The sequence below is a fragment of the Apodemus sylvaticus genome, chromosome 14, assembly GCF_947179515.1.
Source record: "Apodemus sylvaticus chromosome 14, mApoSyl1.1, whole genome shotgun sequence".
Taxonomy (NCBI): Eukaryota; Metazoa; Chordata; class Mammalia; order Rodentia; family Muridae; genus Apodemus; species Apodemus sylvaticus.
Window position 1 is genome coordinate 32,361,861 of NC_067485.1, and position 20,129 is coordinate 32,381,989.

The following is a 20,129-nucleotide window of genomic DNA, read 5'->3' on the forward strand; positions in this document are numbered from 1 at the left end:
GCTGCCCTCGAACTCAGAAATTCGCCTGCCTCTGCCTCCTTGAGTGCTGGGATTACAGGCGTGCGCCACCACTGCCCGACTCAGTGAAGTCTTTTAAAGAGCTAACACCTATAAGATCAAAGGAGCTTGTGAGACCCCGAATCCTCTTTTTCTCCCCTTCTTGACAATTAAATGAGCAATTTTACTGCCACCTACTCCTGCCATGGTGTACACTCAACTCATGGACCCAAACCAGCAAGGCCAACTGATTATGGACTAGAAGCCAAACAAATACCTTTTCTTTATAAATTAATTGTCCAGGTATTTCATTTGATAACAGAAAGGGAACCAAGTATCGTCTAGGCGAAAGGGGAGTGCGACACTTCAATAGGAGCAGTCTTCATCTACTTTTAATTCATGCTCTTCCAGTGTTCCTGTTGTGGGCCAGGCGATGCATTACAGACTTCTTAGGCCAAACACAATGTCTCACACAGTGATTATTCTACCTCATTTTGATTTTTCCTGTAACATCTATCCTCTTTCTTCTTACTAAAGCCTTATATTTATGACCCTTTAAATATAAACTGAAATGGCTTCAGACTTTCAGGTTTATCTGTAGTAAAGACTTTCAATAAAAAGACACTGATTAAACATTAAGCAAAAAGAACAAAAATAAAATAAGGCAGAAAATTAGTACTGTCAAAGACCACCTAACCACCCCCATTATGGCATTTCACTACTACACATAAATATTCTTGTTCATGTGCTGAGGTGCCACTTGTACATACATGCACAAAGTACTATACATTTAAGCTTTTGAGTGGATGTGCAACTTTGGTTCTCCAATTGTACATCTTTTAAAACCTGATACAGTTTTAGCCTCAGAGAGGAACAAAACTGGTCCAATTCAGTTCTGAGATGCTGGTTACACGGCCTGTTCAGATGTTAGCACTTCCAGTGTTGTTAATGTAAACCTCACTGCTCTGTAACTACTCACAAACATTAGATACACAGACTATTTCCTATGTCACTGATTTAAAATTACTCACATCAAAATAAGCAGCAAACATATCATCAGATTCTGTAAACATATCAGGTGCCAAAAGCTTCTTCTGAGATGAACCTTAAATGAAATAAATATGCATTAGAACTTGAGACATAAAAGCAGAAATTAAAATCCAAGTCAACAGAAGAATCAATCAATTAATCAAACGTCTCCTTACACATTGGCTTTCAACCAATAATTCAACTGATAAACAGGTTTTACACTTGATATGAAATAGCCACTGCAAGAACAAAGCAGAAAATCTAACATCAACTTCTGCCATGACCAGTTTCGATAAATAGTTCTACAATAATCTTGGATTAAAATGAAAAAGTATCCCTAAAACCTTCTTAATTAAAGCCAGTGTGGTAGTATACTCATTTAATCCCAGCACTCTGAGTTCCAGGCCACACTGCTCTACAGAAAAACTTCCAGGACAGCCAGGACTACACACAGAAAGCCTTATTTGAAAAACAAACAAGTCTCATATTAAATACCTGAAAGGGTAAATTCTGCCTTTAGTCAGATATAGATCAGCCTCTACCAGTTTAAAATTTGCCACCAAAATAGCTAATACTCATATCGGAAACTGGACAAGAAAAAAAAAATACAATGATTTTCATTCAACAAATGAACACTGAAATCACAGTAAGAGAAATACAAATTCAAGCTAACATTGGGTTGCAAGCACTTATCAAGGACAGTGACTAAAATTATTAAGACAACAATACTATATGAGTAAGACGTTGGATAAAGTACCCAGGTATGCTTTATGGAATGGCAAAATTACCTAACTTGCAAGAGGAGAATTTGACAATTTATAGCAAGAGCCCACACAAATAGTCCACTATTGATCTAGGAATCCCATTTCTTACATTAATACTGGAGAAATGAAAACAGAAACTAAAACCTAGGTCAAGAAAAAGGTCAGTAGTGTTAACTTCTTTACCTTCTTGTACACTGGCTTTCTAGGCAACTTCCAAAAGTGTGGCTCAGTACTGAAAACAACCTGACATGCATTCTTATTAAATAAGAATAAAATGGGTGGCCACAACTCAGATACCTGAATAAAATATTCTTGACAACATGAAATCAGTAGAGTCCTGTCTTGCCAAAACCTGTATTAAACAAGTAGGGCATCAAAGCAATACACACTTGTGATCCCTGCACTGGGGAGTCAAAGACAGTGGCTCCCTTACCAGCCAGACAGCCAGGCCTACTCAGCAAGCTGAAAACCTCTCAAGAAGACAGGTGGGAACTGAGAAATAAAATCTGAGGTTTTTCCTTGGCGTGCTCGTGCACTCCTACCATACAGACACATATACACACAAATTAAGTTAAAAGGCACATTAATATAGAACGTTACTTGTACATAATATTCCTACTTCTTTTTAACTTTCCTCAAATCTAACTGTTATAAGGTGATAACAGCTAACCCTGCAGAGAAGAGCTTCATTAGATACTCCAACTCACCATTATTCTGTTCAACTGTCATTAGGTTATGCTTGGCTTTTACTGAGGCCTCAAAGGTGTCGACATTCTCCCGCTCATATTCTTTTACATCAGCAGCCACCCGCTCCAAGATGTCGTCTGGCGAAGGGGATCGTGATCTTGTGCTACTCTGGGGACTGCTTGGCTCAGATGGCACAGATATATTGCTATCTTCAGCAAGATATTTATATTTCTATAATAACAATAGATACATCAGCTTCATAAAACTAGATATTATCTAAATATGTTACTTGCAGAGGTGCTGCATTAGGACCCAGGGAGCACTGCAAAGTCAAACACCAAAAGCAACCACACTCAGCGCACATCAGGTGCACAATTCTTATTTTATAAACTCTGAAAAGTAGTGTTTGGTGAACATTCATCAGGTGATATAACCTGATCTGACCATATGAAATTCTATCCTCTGGCATGACTTTTGTCTCAGGACAACCAATGAGATATGGTTTGTCTTTCAAGCAGCAAATCTTATTGCTTCATGACTGTTGTTATGTGTATAACAACCTTTCTCACTCAGCTTTTTCATTTAAACCCCATTGTGGGGGGTGGCGATATGGCTCAGTGGGTAAGTGTGACTGCCATTAAGCTGGCAACCCAAGTTCAATCTCCAGGATACACACACACACACACACACACACACACACACACACACACACAGTGGGAAAAACCAACTCCTACCAAATGATCTTCATTTCCATGCTCGGGCCATGACAGACAGACAGACAGACAGACAGACAGACAGACACACACACACACACACACACACACACACACACACACACACACACACACACACAAAGCCTGAAGCAAAATTGAAACTGTAAAATTTACCATTATCCTTTCAGATAAGTTTTTTGTAAAGTAACAAATAATTGATTTTGCTAAAAGAACTTCCGATTTATCCAATATTGTAAGAATTTCATGTTTGTTAAAAAACATGAAAATGTTCAAATATTTCAAATTCTCATGTCTTACACAAGAAGTTCATATTACAGTTGATATAAAACAAAACAAAAAGCAACAGGTCAGTTTAATAACTAAAGAAAGGGCCATCTTCGTAAGTCTCACAAATGCGTGTAAACTCTTCTAGTGACCTGATTACTGTCACTACTTCTTTCTTTGCCTAACTTAAAAGCCTTTCTTGTACTGATTACCAAGCATGGGATAGAAGGCCCATCACACACCTGCACAATTGCTTGCCTCTGTATTCTTCTCTGTTCTATTAGAGCCTCTTCATCTTCTTCCTCCACATCAAAATCTTCAAGGCTAAAAAAAAAAGTTTTCAAACATTTCTGTAGATTCTCAAACTGTTAACTTGTGCATCTTTAAATTAATGCTTGAGCCACGGTCTAAGCCATCACTGATCCAAGGCTCAAAGTTGCCTAATGGGAACCGAGCAAATTTTACCCTCACCTTATTCACTGCACCAAAACAGGAAACAAGGAAATCTCTGCATTCAAAATACCCACCAGTGACTCTTTTGTAACCTTAGAAAAGAGTTTTTACTGCTCTGATCTAAGTTTTCTCACCTCTAAAGCAAAGACAGAACAGGTAAGCTGACGTTTTCCCCCCTGAGTCACAGAAAGCTCATGGAAGCTTCTAGTCTATTTCCTATCAAAAATGCAAGCAGGCTGTGGTGCCACCTACAAAGCCAGCAAAAAAACCAACGTGATAGATAAACAAAAAAGGATTAAAGAAAGTATCCATACAAACACTTGACTCTTCAGATGGACAAGGCTCAATGTCCAATTCTACCTGGACCGTCGCCCACATGTTCTTCAAGGATCTCCTGAATCTTTATGAACTACTAAGTGCACCACTGAGCAGCTCCAATATTAACACGTGCATTATGTCAAGCTCTAAGAACCCTTCTCCTTCCCAGCTTCCTCAGTCGTAGAACCAACAGTGGCTCCTTAGTTCAAACATTGCTGGTTTTAGGGGTGGATTGTTGGTGAGGGGAATTGGCCTATGGATTACAGGATCTAGTATCCCTGGCCTTTTGCCACCAGGTGACCACATGTCTTCAGACATGAACAAAATGTCTCCACAGAGGCAAGAAGTGCTACTGAGAGCTTTGCTTCTGAGATAGTACTTTTAGAAGCTTGCATTTTAAAGCATTTTCTAATACTTTAGAAAACGTAGTCATCTGAACTGTTTCTCATTTTAACAGTTAACTGCCCACCAACTAGCCCAACAGAAAAGCACGCAATATCTGACACGAACTGAAAAGTCTAAATTTTATACAGAAACGTCTTCCCCTAAACCGGTCTGCTCTTTCTAATGAAAACAAAAGGAAGACAGTAAACTGATGGCCCGATATTCAATTCATTCTAGAAAAAGCAGAGCCCTTAAATTTTGAAAGATACCTAATAAGCAGAGAGGGTTAACTTTTAAATTCAGGATGAAATCAGGGACTCACTTATGATAGTTGGGCAGAAACTGAAGCCCTCCAGCACCCCACTTTTCCTAAACTAGAAACATGAAATGGCGACAGTCCATCCTTACTTATCGTCAGATGAAGACTCTTGCTCGGCTTTCATTCCTTCCGAGAGACTTCCCTTAAATTTATCTTCCTTTACTTTGCTTCTGCTCCTTCTCCTATGACCACCCCGTGACCGAGACCGTCTTCTCAAGCGTGACCTGCTCCTTCGACTCCTATCTCTATTTGAAAGAAAAAAAGGGGATATATAATTATTTAAGTATCAAATATAGTGAGCAAACAACACCATGTGTAGGGAAGAATAAAGGGGGACTTTGAACTCTATGCTCAATTTTTCTGTGAACCTTATGTCTTCTGTATTATCTGGTTTTGTGTGTCTACTTGACACAAGCTAAAGTCATCAGAGGAAGGCTTCTCACACTCAAGGAAATGCTTTGATGAGATCCAGCTATAAGGCATTTTCTCAATTAGTGATCAATGGGGGAGGGCTCAGCCCACTGAAGGTAGTGCCATCTCTGGGCCGGTGGTCTTGGGTTCTATAAGAAGGCAGGCTGAGCAAGCCAGGGGAAGCAAGCCAGTAAGCAGCACTCTTCCATGGCTTCTGCATCAGCTCCTACATCCAGAAATCCTGCTTAGGGTTTCTGTCCTAACTTCCTCCAATGATGGACTATAGATTCAGAAGTATAAGCTGAATAAATCCTTTCCTCCTCAACTTGCTTTTTGGGTCATTGTGTTTCATTGCAGTAAAAGAAACTCAAACCAAGACACCTTCAAAATCTATTTAGGTACCCAGACATGGTGATGCAACTCTGAAGGAGGCTATGAGAACTTGGAATAGCAAGACCCAAATTCTTTAAAAATTTGTTTTTAAAGGTTTAGCTTGTGAAGGCCTAAATGAATGAATAGAAGTATGTGTACAACTGGTATCCTCAGCAGCCTGAAAAGGACATTCAAGCCCCTGGAACTAGTAGTCAACAACAGTGAACCACCATGTGGGTACTGGGAACCAAACCCAGGACCTCTGCTAGAGCAGCAAGTGGTCTTGAGGAATCTCTCTGTCCTCTTACTTAGGAATTTGAACATCTAAACACAGTTAATAATACTTATTGAATTACATTATTTTCTCATAAATATGGAGCTAAGAGCAACAGAAACAAATACTTATGTTTCTTTTTTCTTTGATTGTTCTGAGACTGTGTCTGCTAGTCAAGCACTCTACACTGAGCTACACTCTCAGAGTACCAAAGCTGTGACTCATAGGCTCTGTACTGTGCACATGCGTATGTTATCGTGTGTGTAGACATGCTTGTGAGGGTGAGTGCACACATCCCTGTGCTAGAATGCAGAGACCAGAGCAGGATGCCTTTCTCTATTGTCTGCCATTTTACTGCCTCAAGACAGTCTCACAATATAGTTAGAGTGGCCAGCTCTCAGGATCCCCCTATCTGACCCCTAAATGCCTGGGTACCTGTGCCATGCTTAGCTTTCTATCTGAGAGCTGGGTTAAGTGAACTCAGATTTTCATACTGACAGAGCAAGTGTTCATTTTCATAGGCACCAAGGCATCTCTCCAGTCATGCATTTATTAATACTGCAAAAATAAGGTTTCCTCTGGGTTTCAGCTGTGTTTTATTATCTAAGCTGCTTATGTGAATTGTTTATCTAAAACTGCATGACTAACTACATAAACTTCATAAGTGACAGTGTAAAACTAGAGTTTTCTGTGAAACCTAAGTTGAAACTACAAGGACAAGATAACAGATGGTTGCTAAAGACTAGAGTCAATGGAGACTGATCATCAAGAGGCAAGATCTTCTCCCCAAGAGTAGGACTAGAGTGCTCACTGTAATGACTAGATGCACCCGGCACAACTCCTAACTTTACATGCAAGGGTTTGTTACTTTATAAAGTCTTAAAATCTTATTATTTACACCCGTATGAGTGTGTACGCACACACCAGAAAACAACTTTTTTTTTAAAGAATTGTATTTATTTTATGTATGAGTACAGTGTAGCTGTTTTCAGACACATCAGAAGAGGGCATCTGATCCCATTACCAATGGTTGTGAGCCACCATGTGGTTGCTGGGATTTGTGAGACCTATAGAAAAGCAGTCAGTGCTCTTAACCACTGAGCCATCTCTCCAATCCCAGAAAACAACCCTCAAAGAGTGGGTTCTCAGATGACACCCCGTAGGATCTGGGGATTAAGCTTATTCAGGCTCTGTCAAGCACCTCTTCCTGCTGGCCTAGTTATGCTTTAATAAAACCAATTTAAAAGCGCACTACTGATTATTATGTACAGGAAAGATCATGGGTAAGTCTAATGTGACCCTAAGGCTTTCTTTTTAAATTTAAAAATACCAATTAATCTATTTATTTATAGTGAGAGGGAAGAGAAAGGGAGGGCTGTGACCCACGCTGTGAGTCATGTGGGTCCAGGTCCTCTGCAAAAGTAACCAGGGCTCTCAAGCACAGAGCTCTCTCTCCAGTCTGGCTTACAATTCTTGCAGAGGATCCAGGTTCTTAGCACCTATATCAGGGAGCTTACAACTGCCTGTCCCTCAATTGCCTATCACTCCAGTTTCAAGAGATCCAATGCTTTGTGGCCATTGAAAAAACCTACATATTTGAAAAGATGACAATGAAGAGAAAATGTATCCACGACTGGGAAGACAAGAGAGCTGCCAAGAGAGCTGCCACAGAAACTTGGCAGAAACCTCACACTGAGCAGAACCACTCTGACTAACCATTTCCATTTCTAGGAAGACAGTTTTAAGAGTAAATTATCAGAAACATGTAAGGTGGTTCTAATATAAGTCTTTGGTGTGTTGTCTTCCTAAACTATATTCAAAAAGGTGTTAGAGGGCTGATAAAAGAATGTGCATAAGTTCAGGTTAATATATGCAAGATTTTAAAAGTTGTTTTTTAAAACTTGCAAATAATACACACTTTATATATGATGTTTTCTAGCAATGAGTTCAGACGTTTATTTTTAATCAGAAAATCCTAACCAGAAATCAAGTTACTTATACAACCTTTTAGCGAGGGCTAGTTAAAAAAAAAAAATTGTTAAGTATTATCAATTTTAAAGATTGTTTTTATTATGTGTGTCTGTATGCATGAACACCATGTATATGCAGGTCTGTCATGTACAGGAAGGCCTAAAGAGATCTCTGGATCTCTTGGAGCTAGAGTTACATGTGGTTGTGGTCACAAGACATAAATGTGAGACTCAAGTTTGGGACTTCTGGAAGAGCAGCTGAGCCATCTCCCTAGATCTTTAACTGAATTCTTAACTGTGTTGGGCACTGGCTGCTCTTCCAGAGGACCCAGGCTCAAATGACAGCACCCAAATGTCTGTAACTCCAGTACCAGGGGCCTGACACCCTATGCAAATTTACATGTAAGCAAAACACCAATGCACATAAAAATAAAGAAAACTGTATGCAGTGTCACATGCTGGCAGAAGGAAGTTATGGGATCACAATTAAAATGTTTCAAAGAAAAATGGTCTGTGGGAAAACCTGCCAATGTAGCTAACTTAAGTTTCAAACTGGGCCAAAGGTTAAGGAATGGACATGACTGTATTGGTCCTTAATATTTACCTTCTCCGAGGAGACCTGCTTCTTCTTCTAGGAGACCTGCTGCGTCTCAATGGAGAACGGGATCGCCTTCTAATGGGAGACCTACTTCTTCTTCGGGTTGGAGACCACCTATTGATGGGGCTGGCATCTTTTGATCGTTCACATCTACCAAGGATATCATCTCGAGGTCGTGTTCTTAAGGGAACAAATTCAGAGAAAAATAGATCCAACTAAAAGACTCTGTTTGATATTTAAAAGGCATAAGATTCACCATCTTAATGAGAGTAACTGACTATATTACTTTGAATCATCATTTAAAGTCAGATGACCCCATTGGCATTATGGTATTAGAGAAGGCATACAATAAGTTTATTTCCCATAACCTCAAAATTTAATAATTTAAAGACTTTTTATATGTTACAAAGAAACTCTAATTTTATGTACAAATCAAAAGAAACGTCCCTAAATGAGTCATAATAGTCTACTTCCTCATTTTGAATTGTCTACATATTGATATTTCTATGCTTAAGAATCTTATTTTGTTTATGTATGTGAGCATGTGTGTGTCTTAGCACACATGTGGAAATCAGAGTTAACCTATGTACATAAAGTAGGCTAACAGGATATAAACGTATCCTGAGGGGTTGTAGAGGGCTGGGGAATCCAAAAGCGTACAGGTTTCTATATTATTTGGCTTTTTCTTTAGTCTGAACTTCTTTTATAATTAAAAAAAAAAAAAAGGCAGGAGTGTTTTGAATAAATATTTAAGGTTGGCCTTTAGTAAAACTTTCAAAATGGAATACCAAGGATGACTAAGAAACACTTCAGATAAAAACAATCAGTAAACTTAACAGCCTCAAAGCAGAAACTAAAGGAAAGGGGCAGTTTTAGTGTAATGCTCTTCATGTAAGAATAAACAGCCTCCTGAGATGGTACTTTGAAAACTCTCTTCGAAGTTCTCAGAATGTGACAATGCAAAACTTCAAGATCAACTTAAAGTCACACTGAACATATTAATATTAATAGGGATGAGTAAACAGAATTCATACCATCTTTACAAGCCCACATCTTTTATAAAACTTGACAGATTAATTTCAAAATGCACAATTCCTATATACAATAAATCTATTTCTAAAACGCCTCTCCTATTTTCTCCAAATTTAGTTCTATGATCCTAGTCAATCGTTTGATTGTACACTGTACAAAAATTAGGGCCAACAAGGTGGAACACACCTTCAATGCAAGCAGTCAGTAGACTGAAGTGAGAGTAGTATTAAGTTTAAGGCCAGTCACAGCTCTTTCACTGGACCTCCCCACCAAAAAGAAAAAAAAACAGCTTATGCAGGGCTCCCTCTCCCTGGGCTAAAATAATCCCATTTATATTCTAGAAAACTGCTTAGATTTAAATGGTTGACTGAGTTAGAGGCTAAATTAAGTCAGGAATTTGAAAAAAATAAGACAGTCGTTAAGCTATTCTTAAAGCACACATAAAATTATGATAAAAAACTTTAGTGTTAATATAATTAACACACTAAGTTATATTAAGAGCTATGAAACCCATCACTACCTCACTTAAAAATTATCTTTATATTCACTTTTTTTCCTTTAAAATATAAATTGCTATTAAAAAGCATGACTGTTTGGTGAACAGGCTACCTTGGAGAAGAAAGGCGCCTCCTCTCGGGTTCTCTCCGTTTCCTTTCTAAGGATCGGCTCTTGGCCCTTCTGCCTGGAGACAGAGTTCGAGAAGGTGATTTGCTCTGCTTGGATCTTCTGTCATTGAGAAGCGGAGACCTACTTCTTCTTGACTTGTCTCGTTGTTTTGGAGACAAACTTCTTCTTTTAGGACTACGGCCAGGCCTTCTACTAGGTGACCTATTTTCCTTCCCAGAAGAAGCATCTTTTGAAGGTGATTTAATCGGCTTCTTTTCTTTGTCAATTTCAGATCGTTTTGACTTCCGCTCTTTGGACCTTGACCTTCTGTCTTTGGATTTATCTCTTAAGTCAACTGGGGACTTGGATTTTTTAGATCTATCTCGACTTCTTTCATTTACAATTGGTGATTTTTTCCTATCCTTTATTTTACCTTTCTCTTCACTCTTCATCTTCTCATCAGCAGGAGATCTGGCCTTCCCCACTTTCTCTTGGGACCGCCGTCTAAGGGTAGGGGACTTGGACTTTCTTGCTTGGTCCTGAGACTTGCTCCTTTTGGACGGACTTTTGGATTTCCGCCTCTCCTTGGACTTGCTCCTGTTGGCTTTCTCTCTCGCCGCTTCCACGGCTCCCTTGCTTTTCCTCTTGTCCGATCTATGCCTAGTCCGTTCTTTGGACCTGCTCTTACTTCGTTTTTTTGCACTATTTTTGTTGTCCGTAATTTCAAGTTTCCCCCGTGTACTGGAAGACCTGGTACTGGACCTATTTCCGTTTCTTGCCTTTTCGTGAATCTCTCCTTCTTCTTCAGAGCCGGACTCATAGCCTTGCAAAATGAGCCCCATTCCAGACTGGACCTTCCCCTCCATTAACTCATTATCAAGCTCAGCTTTAATCAAGGCTCTCTGTTTTTCCAAGTCTTCCAGCAAAGCTAAATCATCAAGTTTAGTTCTTTTTGCAGGGGACAGGCCTTCTTTGTCAGAAGCATCAATAACTTCTTTCCGTTTGTGTTTCTTATGCTTATGCTTATGTTTGTGTTTCTTATCCCTATCTTCTTCTGAGGAATGCTTATGTTTCTTATGTTTACTTCTGTGTTTATGCTTCTTTTTTTTGTGACGACTATGTTTATTTTGAGATTGGTCTTCTGATACTTCTCCATTTTCTTCATTTACACTCTTTTCAGAATTATCAGCATCATCCATCCTATAAATGTACAAAGTACATTTTACAATCATAATATTTATCCAGTATTCAGTTATAACAATAGTAATGATAAAATGAATCTCAATGTAACATGACAGTCACTAAAATGTTGTAAATTCCAGGTATTTTATTTAAAGGAGGCATGTAACCAGAGTTGAGGTGGTGGAGATACAACAACCTGTTTTAATAACTGAAATAAAATCTAGAAGTGTTAGATGAAATATATTATGGAGTATGGCTTTGAAAAACATCATTTAACTGAAAGAAATCCAAACCAATAACAATAAAAGCCAATTAATTTTAGTTATACAGAAACTCTAGTAATTTGATTTTAAACTAGCATTTCTCACAAATACAAAAGGCCCACTTTCTCTTTTCATAAGGCATAGATACTAACATACTGAGAAGCCAATCTTCTCCACTTGATGCTCAGAAAACTTGGTTGTCAACAATCTACCTGTTTATTTGCTATGAATACATCTCACTTAAGCATCCCTTCTTGAAAAAAAGTAGCTAATATTGGCTAAATCCAAAGTGGTTAGTGTGCCCCCAGAAGCTTCAGAAGAGCACAGTAGTAACAACACAAACAAAATAATCCCATGGTCTAAGACTCTGGAGAACTAACTGGAATGAGGACTGTGGTGGGTTGAATATGCCTGGCCCATAGTAAGAGAGGTGTGTGGCCTTGTTGGAGGAAGTACATTGCTGTGCAGGAGGACTTTGAGGTCTCCCAGAGCTCAACCTCTGCCTAGGGCAGAAGAGAGCCTCCTCCTGGCTGACTGCAGAGTCTTCTGCTTGCCTGTGGATCAGGATGTAGACTTCTCTGCTCCTTCTCCAGCAACATATCTGCCTGCATGCTGCCATGCATGATGAGAATTGATGGAACCTCTGAACCTGTAAGCCAGCTTACATGTTTGCCTTTATAAGAACTGCCTTGGCTCTTCACAGCAATAAAAGCCAAACTAAGACAAGGACTCTTGGTCTATAGCTACCAAGCTACAACCACCACCAGAAAAACATTTTGGAGGTCAACAATAATCTAATACTGGAAACTTTGCAGGATTTAAGCCAGTATTTGTTCAGCAAATTATTTAATCTCTCTGAATTTCAAGTAAATTTGTTATCCCAAATTATGTTCATATTCACTGGTACTATATAAAAAAGAATGGACTGAGGGAGGTTCTGTGTTTTAAATGCTTTCGCTATTAATGAGTTTTTGACTCCCAACTTGTCAAGGTGAAGTTTTCAATAATTCCAGATTAAATACAGGCTCGACAACATTGCAGATGCTCCTTGACTTACATGGTGTTGTGTTCCAGCAGAACCACTGTAAATAGATTCAAAACATTCTAAATAAAGTAATATACTTAATGCACCAATCCTACCAAACATCATAGCTGACAACCAGTAAGAATTAACTTCTCCCCCTGAAGGCACTTCACCACAAGTGAAGATGCCTACAAGATGGGACCAAAAGCAAAATCAAGATCCTTGGCTGTCCTGGAACTCACTCTGTAGACCAGGCTGGCCTCAAGCTCAGAAATCCACCTGCCTCTGCCTCTCAAGTGCTGAGATTAAAAGGCGTACGCCACCACTGCCCGGCTAACTTTTCTTCTTTCTTTTTTTCATGAATCTATTCACTAGTCTCTGAACATTTGACGCACTACTACATTCAGGTATTCAGCAAGGTGACCGGAAAATAAAAAATGTCCAAGGACATATTCACTTCCCTAAGGGAAAAAAGTATGGTTCAGCGGGAAAGAACACCTATATGACATGGAGAAGTACCAATGACAAAAGACCCAAACGAGGGGGTATTGGAATACAGAAGAATCATCTAAACCTATATTTGAAAACAGTCCAATAAGGGATCCTGGGGGGTTGAGGTGTGTGTGTGTGTGTGTGTGTGTGTGTGTGTGTGTATGTGTGTGTGTGTGTGTGTTTTGTGTAGGGGTAATCCATTTGTTAACTGGGTCCATTGAAGAAAAGATGTTAACTGAGAAGGAATGTGTGCTAAAAAGAATAAGTAGATTAACAGTATCTAAGAGTGAGCAAAAAAGTTGGAGAGCGCACTGCAAAGAGAGAAATAGAGCAAAAGTCAGTTATGTAGCGAAAACCACACTCAGATCATGATGGTCAGGGCATGAAACCTGTGAAGACTCTGGTCTAAAGAGATTAATCCCTCAAGTGAAACAACACCAAATGACAAAATGTATGTGGATCCAGGAGTGAGTGAGACAGAATCCAAGGGCACGGGGACTGAAGGGTTAGAGTGGAGGCTGGATTATCTACAAAAGCACTACCTTTTCTGGGACTGTAGCAGGAGTTGGTTCTACAATCTTATACTCTTGGGTCTCAGTTTTCAATAACTTGGTAGGAGAGAAGGGTACAGAATATTTCTGAGTGAGAAGTTATCAGGACATCAATGAAGGAGTGAAACACATAGCCACTACATGGCATCAAACAAACCCTCAAATTTATCATCTTCAATTTCAGCTATGATGGAGTGCAGAGGAATTGTCCGATGATGACTCAGGCTCTTGCTAGTAGATGAGATGATACAGGATGCTGTAGTGTACTTTCCTGTATCACATGGTTTTTAAAATCAAAGACTTCAAGGAAAAAGAACATTATCTTTGTATATTAGCACAGACAGAGTTTTATGTTACAGAGCAGGAGGATGCACACGTACTGCCAATGGCATTTCAACTTTGCTCCTGATAGAGGACATACACGTTAACTCCTTTCCTCTTCAGAAATCTCACATCCACAAGATAGGGACCTTTCCCCTTGAATCTTGACTGATTAGGGGGGACATCCAAGAAATGTTATACTAATCTTTTTAAAGATAAAAAACATTCATTTTAAAATCGTGTATAAAAATCTAAGTATCCACAGTATAGAATTTTAGTCACAAAAGTAACTATAAGTCACACTACATAAAACTGTCCTTAAAATGAAGGTAAGTACCCAGGCTAGATGCATGGAATAAAACCTTGGTTCCACTACTGTACTAGTTGTAAGAATTTGGCAAGGTGTCAAATCCTGTCCCTCTGAAACTTGCTTTGTAGAGCAGTCCAGCCTTAAACCCAGAGATATGCTTTCTGAGTGCTGGGATTAGGGTTCAGCAAGTTTCAGGTATCTGTAACCTAAGGTATCTCTTCTGTAAGATGGGAAAAACAATGGTACTTATCTAAAAAGATATTAAATGCTTCTTTGCAACATTGTTTAGTATGAACTAACTGCCCACCAAGTAAGATGCTATTATTGTATACATATTAGACAAATATACCTGTTAAAACATCTTGGAGATGCAGGGTAGTTACTAAGTTATTGTAAGGAATACTATCAAAAGCAGCAGGTGATTCTAGAATCAAACTACTTGACTCAAAATGCTGCCCCCCACAACACAGCTATTATAACCTTGGGCAAGGTACTCCTCTAATGCTATTTTCTTAGTCATAAAAATTGGATAATCAGTAACACAGACAAATCATAGGTTTGTTATGACAATTAGACTAAATTCACATAAAATGTGGTCACGGCAATTATGTAAGAGCCATGATTTTTGCTTCCTTAGCACCTAGTGCTCCCCAGATTTCTATTTGCACACACTATACTCCTTGATACTTAATATGCAATACCCTAAGTAATTCACATCTATTGCCCCCCCCCCAAAAAAACCCTGTTGTTTTAAAACTGGTGGAAATAGAATGTTAAGCATACCTTAGTAAAGGACTTAATTTTAGGCATGAAATAAGTTTCATTAAGAATTGTGATATAATCCAGCTTTTTAAAAAAATCTACAATTGCTGGGCGTGGTAGCGCATGCCTTTAATCCCAGCACTTGGGAGGCAGAGGCAGGTGGATTTCTGAGTTCGAGGCCAGCGTAGTCTACAGAATTAGTTCCAGGACAGCCAGGGCTACACAGAGAAACCCTGTCTTGAAAAACCAAAAAACCTACAATTTTACAAATAAGTTTTTTTGATGAAAAATGTTACCTTAGGACCACCAATATAGGATTTCCAAAAATAATCCTATATATTCCTGCAGCAAACTTCTACCTTCTTCAGTTGATCTTTTAAAACAAACTTCAGGAAACAAGAACTATATTTTCTGGTTCCAAAGGCACCTCAGTGGCATAGTACTTAGACACTTGGCACGTGTCAAGCCTTGGTTTTACTACCAGTACCACAAGAAATGGGAATATTAATTAAGTGACAAAAAGAGTTCATTATCACATCATTCTCTTAAAGCTTAATAAAAAGCTGTTGGTTAAGACAAATGATGGTTCTTTGAATAGTTTACATGGACAACAAAAACTACACAAATCTTATACATATAAATCTATTCTTTATATTTGCATTTTACAATGTAACAAATGGATGTGCATACTTGCCTGTCTACAACAAATATATCACAAAACAAGTACTTATCAACAACCTACTAGCCTATATTGGTTAACACTGATTCACACCCAGGATTAATGATGAATCTAAAGAGCATACAACACAGAGGCTTCTGGCTTCGACAGTGGTTTTGGGAAGATCTGGCGCCAATAAAGGACATGGAACTTTCAAAGCAATATCATCAAAATAAAGTCATCAATTACATGCACTGGTGTCATTGTAACTTTCTTTTCTACAAAGGTTGCCTACAGAACAATGAGGGGCAGGGTAAGGTGAGGTGACCCTACCTGGCTTAGAACTTTCATTCCTCCTCCCTCAGCTTTCCAAGCGCTGGGAACACAAGCATGCACCATCCTAAGCAGCTCAAAGATTTGTTTGGCCTCACCATATAGCTCTAACTGGCTAGAAACTCAAGAGAAATCTGCCTCCCAAGAACTGGAATTAAAGGTGTACAACATCTTTCCTGGTTATCAACAGATAAGGTCCCTTCCCCACCCAGCCTCTACCAGGGCTTCTGGAAAGCTGGGATTAAAGGTTTACACTACCACTGTCCAGCCAGGACTTATTTGGAAAGCATTCAATTTATGCCTAGTAGACAAGCAAGCTAGACAATTTTTTTTTTAAAAAAAAGACAATTCTTTAAAAATATGTTAATATTGAGCAAAATCCAATGTAAAGGAAGTAACTAAATGACTTTCTCTTCCAAACTGAAATGCTTTTAATACAGAATTGATGGAGACAGGAATTAGAATGGATCCCAAAGACCAACTGGCCTTAAACCTAGTTTCTGCCTTTCTTTTTCCAAATCATGTCTCAGGAATTAAATTTTAATGTAGTAGAAACACCACATCAAAAGCACATCTTTGGCTGGCATGGTAGAGCGTGCTTGTAAATGCAGCCTTTGGAGGCCGGTCTGAAAGACACAGTCAGCTCAGGGGAGTGAGGCACATCTCCATGGTAGACTACTTAGGCTAGTGTGTATGAAGTTCTAGGTTTACTCCTAGTGTCAAGCCCTGCTCAAAGATCTCGGGCTGAGAATGTGGCTCAGAGGTAAAGTACTTGCTTATTAACATGTGCAAAAGGGTTCTTAATTTGATCCTTACTTCCTCCTCATCCCCTACAACCGTCTTTCTGGGACACTAGCAAAAAAAAAAAAAAAAAAAACAAAAACCATTATTTTAAATCTTGGGGGCAACTGAAAAAGGAGTCACAGTACAACAGTTCAGAAGCTGGCCTTTAAAACCGTATTGTAAAGTTAAATGTGTCTATCATAGTGTGACCTTGAGCAAACTACCTAATTAATTTCTCTGTGTTAGTTTCATCATCCATAAAATGCCAGCAATAACAGTATCTAGCTCCACAGTATTGTTACAAGAATTAATGAGCTACTATTTGAATGATTTGAATAGTACCTGGTCCCTAGTGACATCGAATAGCCTTTTTTTTTTTAAAGCAGAAATAAAGACACTGACAAATGTACAGGCCATTAAAACAAAGGCCCTCTGAGCCTTTGAGGGAAGTTTAAACTATGTAATATGTGTATTCTTAATTTTCTAGTTTGAGTGGCTTCCCTGTAACTCCAAGCTATTCAGTGTAACTCTAAGCCATGTAACACAGAGCACTATGGTCAGAGATACACATAGTGCCTGCTTTCATAGCAAATTGTTATTTACTTCATTAATTACTTTCAAATTAGCAAAAATAAGGCACACAGAAAAAATTCCATTTACACAACTTCTGTGGGGGAAGGGAAGGTAAACTAAAAACTATCTAAAAATTAGTATTATGTACAGTTGCCAGAGCCTAAACTAATGCATGTTTATAACGATAGGGTTATTTAAATATGCAAATAGGGCTGACTCATACTCAAAAATAAATGTGAATGAACTCTTCCCTTAAGTTAAGTAAGTGAACATAATACCAAGACCGATCCAGATTACCACAACACTACTCAGCTAGCCGAAGACACCCATCAAACTAAACTAACATCCTGTAACTGGGCAGCCACGAATTTGAAAAAAACAATAAGTAAGCTATGACTAGTTAAAACCCTGTCTGTTCTCTGCTTTGCCTATTTGCAACAGCAACAATGCAACTTTCAAACATACTTAATAAAAACCAATTCTCTATCAAAGGTGAAGAAGGCAAATGACAGGGGAACCCCGAACTAGACACTGAGCAGAGAAACCAAGCTCTTTGGTGGCAAAGTCGTCCTCAGTCACAAGTTGCTGGAGACCGTTCAAACACTTTCCTAAACAGACTGGAAACATAGACAATGCAGATGTAACGAGGAGGGGAGAGGGTATTGTTGCCACCCTGTCTTCAGTGGTATTTTCTTTAAAGTTAAGCTTTTCTAGCATAAACCGTGGGAAACAAAACACTGCTCTTATTTAAGCAACAGCTAGTCCTTTTGCTTATTCAGGAAGCCTCTTGGCTTCAAAAAAAACTTCTATATTCGCTTAATTATAAACACAGATTAGAATAGTTTAGAAGTAGCAACGATGCCTAATACTTCTTCCATGTCCCTTCCTAAAGGGTTATAAACTAGGGCAAAAAAAAAAAAAAAAAAAAATTCCAACCTGCCAGGCCTCAAAACCCAGGTAGTCTACATTACTTTGGCTCAAGTTTGAAAGTTAGAAATAAACTACTAATGGACAGAGAAATACCGGGGTTGCGGTTGGAATGAAGAGTAAATAAAGGGCAAAGGACTTCGCCAGCACAATTTCCGGGACCGTCAAAAGTGTGACCCTAGCACCCCCGTCTCTGCTTTGCCATCAGCAGGATCGCAAGGATAGCTAGCATATGCGTTAATAGCAAAGTGGGGCTGAGCCTGCCCGCCGCCACTACCCCGAGAGAGATCACCGAGGGTTGAGACCAGAGAGCTCCACGGTCCCCCGGGGAGGAGCAGGAAGGCGCGACCTCAGGGCAGCAGCAGCCACCACGCTAACTGGACCTGTAGAGGCCGCTCGTGCCGCCGCCTCCCGGGGCAACGACGCGCAGCAGGCCGCGCTGCCGGCACCCCAACAGCCGCGGCCCCACCGGCAGCAAAGCCGGGGCCGCTCCCACGCCTCCCGCCGCACCACCCACGGCGCGCGGAAACGCAAAGTTTGGCTGTCGCCGTTAGGCCTGAACTTTCCCGCCCGTCGCGCAGATCGCCGCCGTGCCCGGCACGGCGGCCTGGCGGCCCAGCTCCAACCACCCGCACGGTGCACTTACTCAGGTTGCTCCCGCAGCGACGGGGGCTCCGTGGCGGCCATCTTGAAGTTCCCGACTTCTCCGCGGTGCTGGCTGCGGCTCGGCGAACCGTGGACGCCAGTGGAAGCGGAGGAAGAAGGGAAAAGCAGTCGCGCATGTGCAAAGCACGTAGAGAAAAGCGGCACTCTGAGTCCGCGCTAAGAATCCGGATAGAAATACTGCGTCCGGGGGCGGGGCGCGGAGTGCCGTGATGTAATTTCCGGAGCTAGGGGCGGACCTTGGGGAGATGAAGGCCTTAATCACTTAGAGCGCTAGTCTGTATGTATGGAAGTGTGAGTGTTTAAGTGTAGGAACTTGCTGGAGAAAGGAGCAAAGAAAGGGGTCGGGCGCATTTCTGAGAGCTGATTCTTTATGTGGTCCAGTAGTGTCTGAAAATTGCTATGTCTCTTGTTGATTGGCTAGTGGAGAGCTCACAGACCTGGCCTAATTTAAACAGCCAGAATATCTCCAGGTCCCCTTTTGACATTCTGTTCATTATGGTATGCTTTATATGGGAATTTACTGTTTCTGGGAGAAATAAGTTGGAGATAATGGACGCCATCTGATATCGAACTGAGACTAATTTCAGATTTATATACACCATTCTCTCTCTCTCTCTCTCTCTCTCTCTCTCTCTCTCTCTCTCTCTCTCTCTCTCTCTCTCTCTCTCTCTCGGTTTTTTGAATCAGGGTTTCTCTGTGTAGCCCTGGCTGTCCTGGACTCACTCTGGCTGGCCTCGAGCTCAGAAATCCGCCTGCCTCTGCCTCCCAAGTGCTGGGATTAAAGGCGTGCGCCACCACTGCCCGGCTACAGACACCATTCTTAAAAGAGCGAAATTAAGCACTTCTAAAGGAGCTGGAAAACGTTTCCATTGAAGTTTTTTCAGCAAGTTCATTTCCACGCTAGTATCAATTTGAGAGCGAAATAGATGTTTAAATGCAGCGCAAGCTGTTATTGTTACTGTTAGTAAAGGTTGAAACATTAGCTTACTCTTGCAGGAAACGTTTACAAAGTGACAGTTCAACAATTCATTGTATTTTTCTCCCGGCTTCCGAACCCTGGAATCGGAACGGC

At 40.1% G+C, this 20,129-nt stretch overlaps 1 protein-coding gene across 13 annotated transcripts in view; it reads right to left on the minus strand.

Annotated features, from left to right (window-relative positions):
- Window positions 1-19,237, minus strand: part of Prpf4b (pre-mRNA processing factor 4B) — a 32,674-nt gene extending 13,437 nt beyond the window's left edge. For 12 of the 13 annotated variants that reach the window (XM_052156240.1, XM_052156238.1, XM_052156234.1 and 9 more), the window contains exons 1-7: window positions 19,038-19,236; window positions 10,216-11,412; window positions 8,581-8,754; window positions 5,039-5,194; window positions 3,718-3,799; window positions 2,498-2,708; window positions 1,029-1,102 (exon numbers count right to left, since the gene is read on the minus strand). In XM_052156240.1, the coding sequence (XP_052012200.1) occupies window positions 1,029-1,102; window positions 2,498-2,708; window positions 3,718-3,799; window positions 5,039-5,194; window positions 8,581-8,754; window positions 10,216-11,412; window positions 19,038-19,078 (1,935 nt within the window). In that variant the 5' untranslated portion in view covers window positions 19,079-19,236. Of the gene's footprint in view, window positions 1-1,028; window positions 1,103-2,497; window positions 2,709-3,717; window positions 3,800-5,038; window positions 5,195-8,580; window positions 8,755-10,215; window positions 11,413-19,037 lie in introns of all 13 variants that reach the window. The other variant, XM_052156243.1, reaches the window with a different exon arrangement.
- Between the last annotated feature and the right edge of the window lie 892 nt (window positions 19,238-20,129).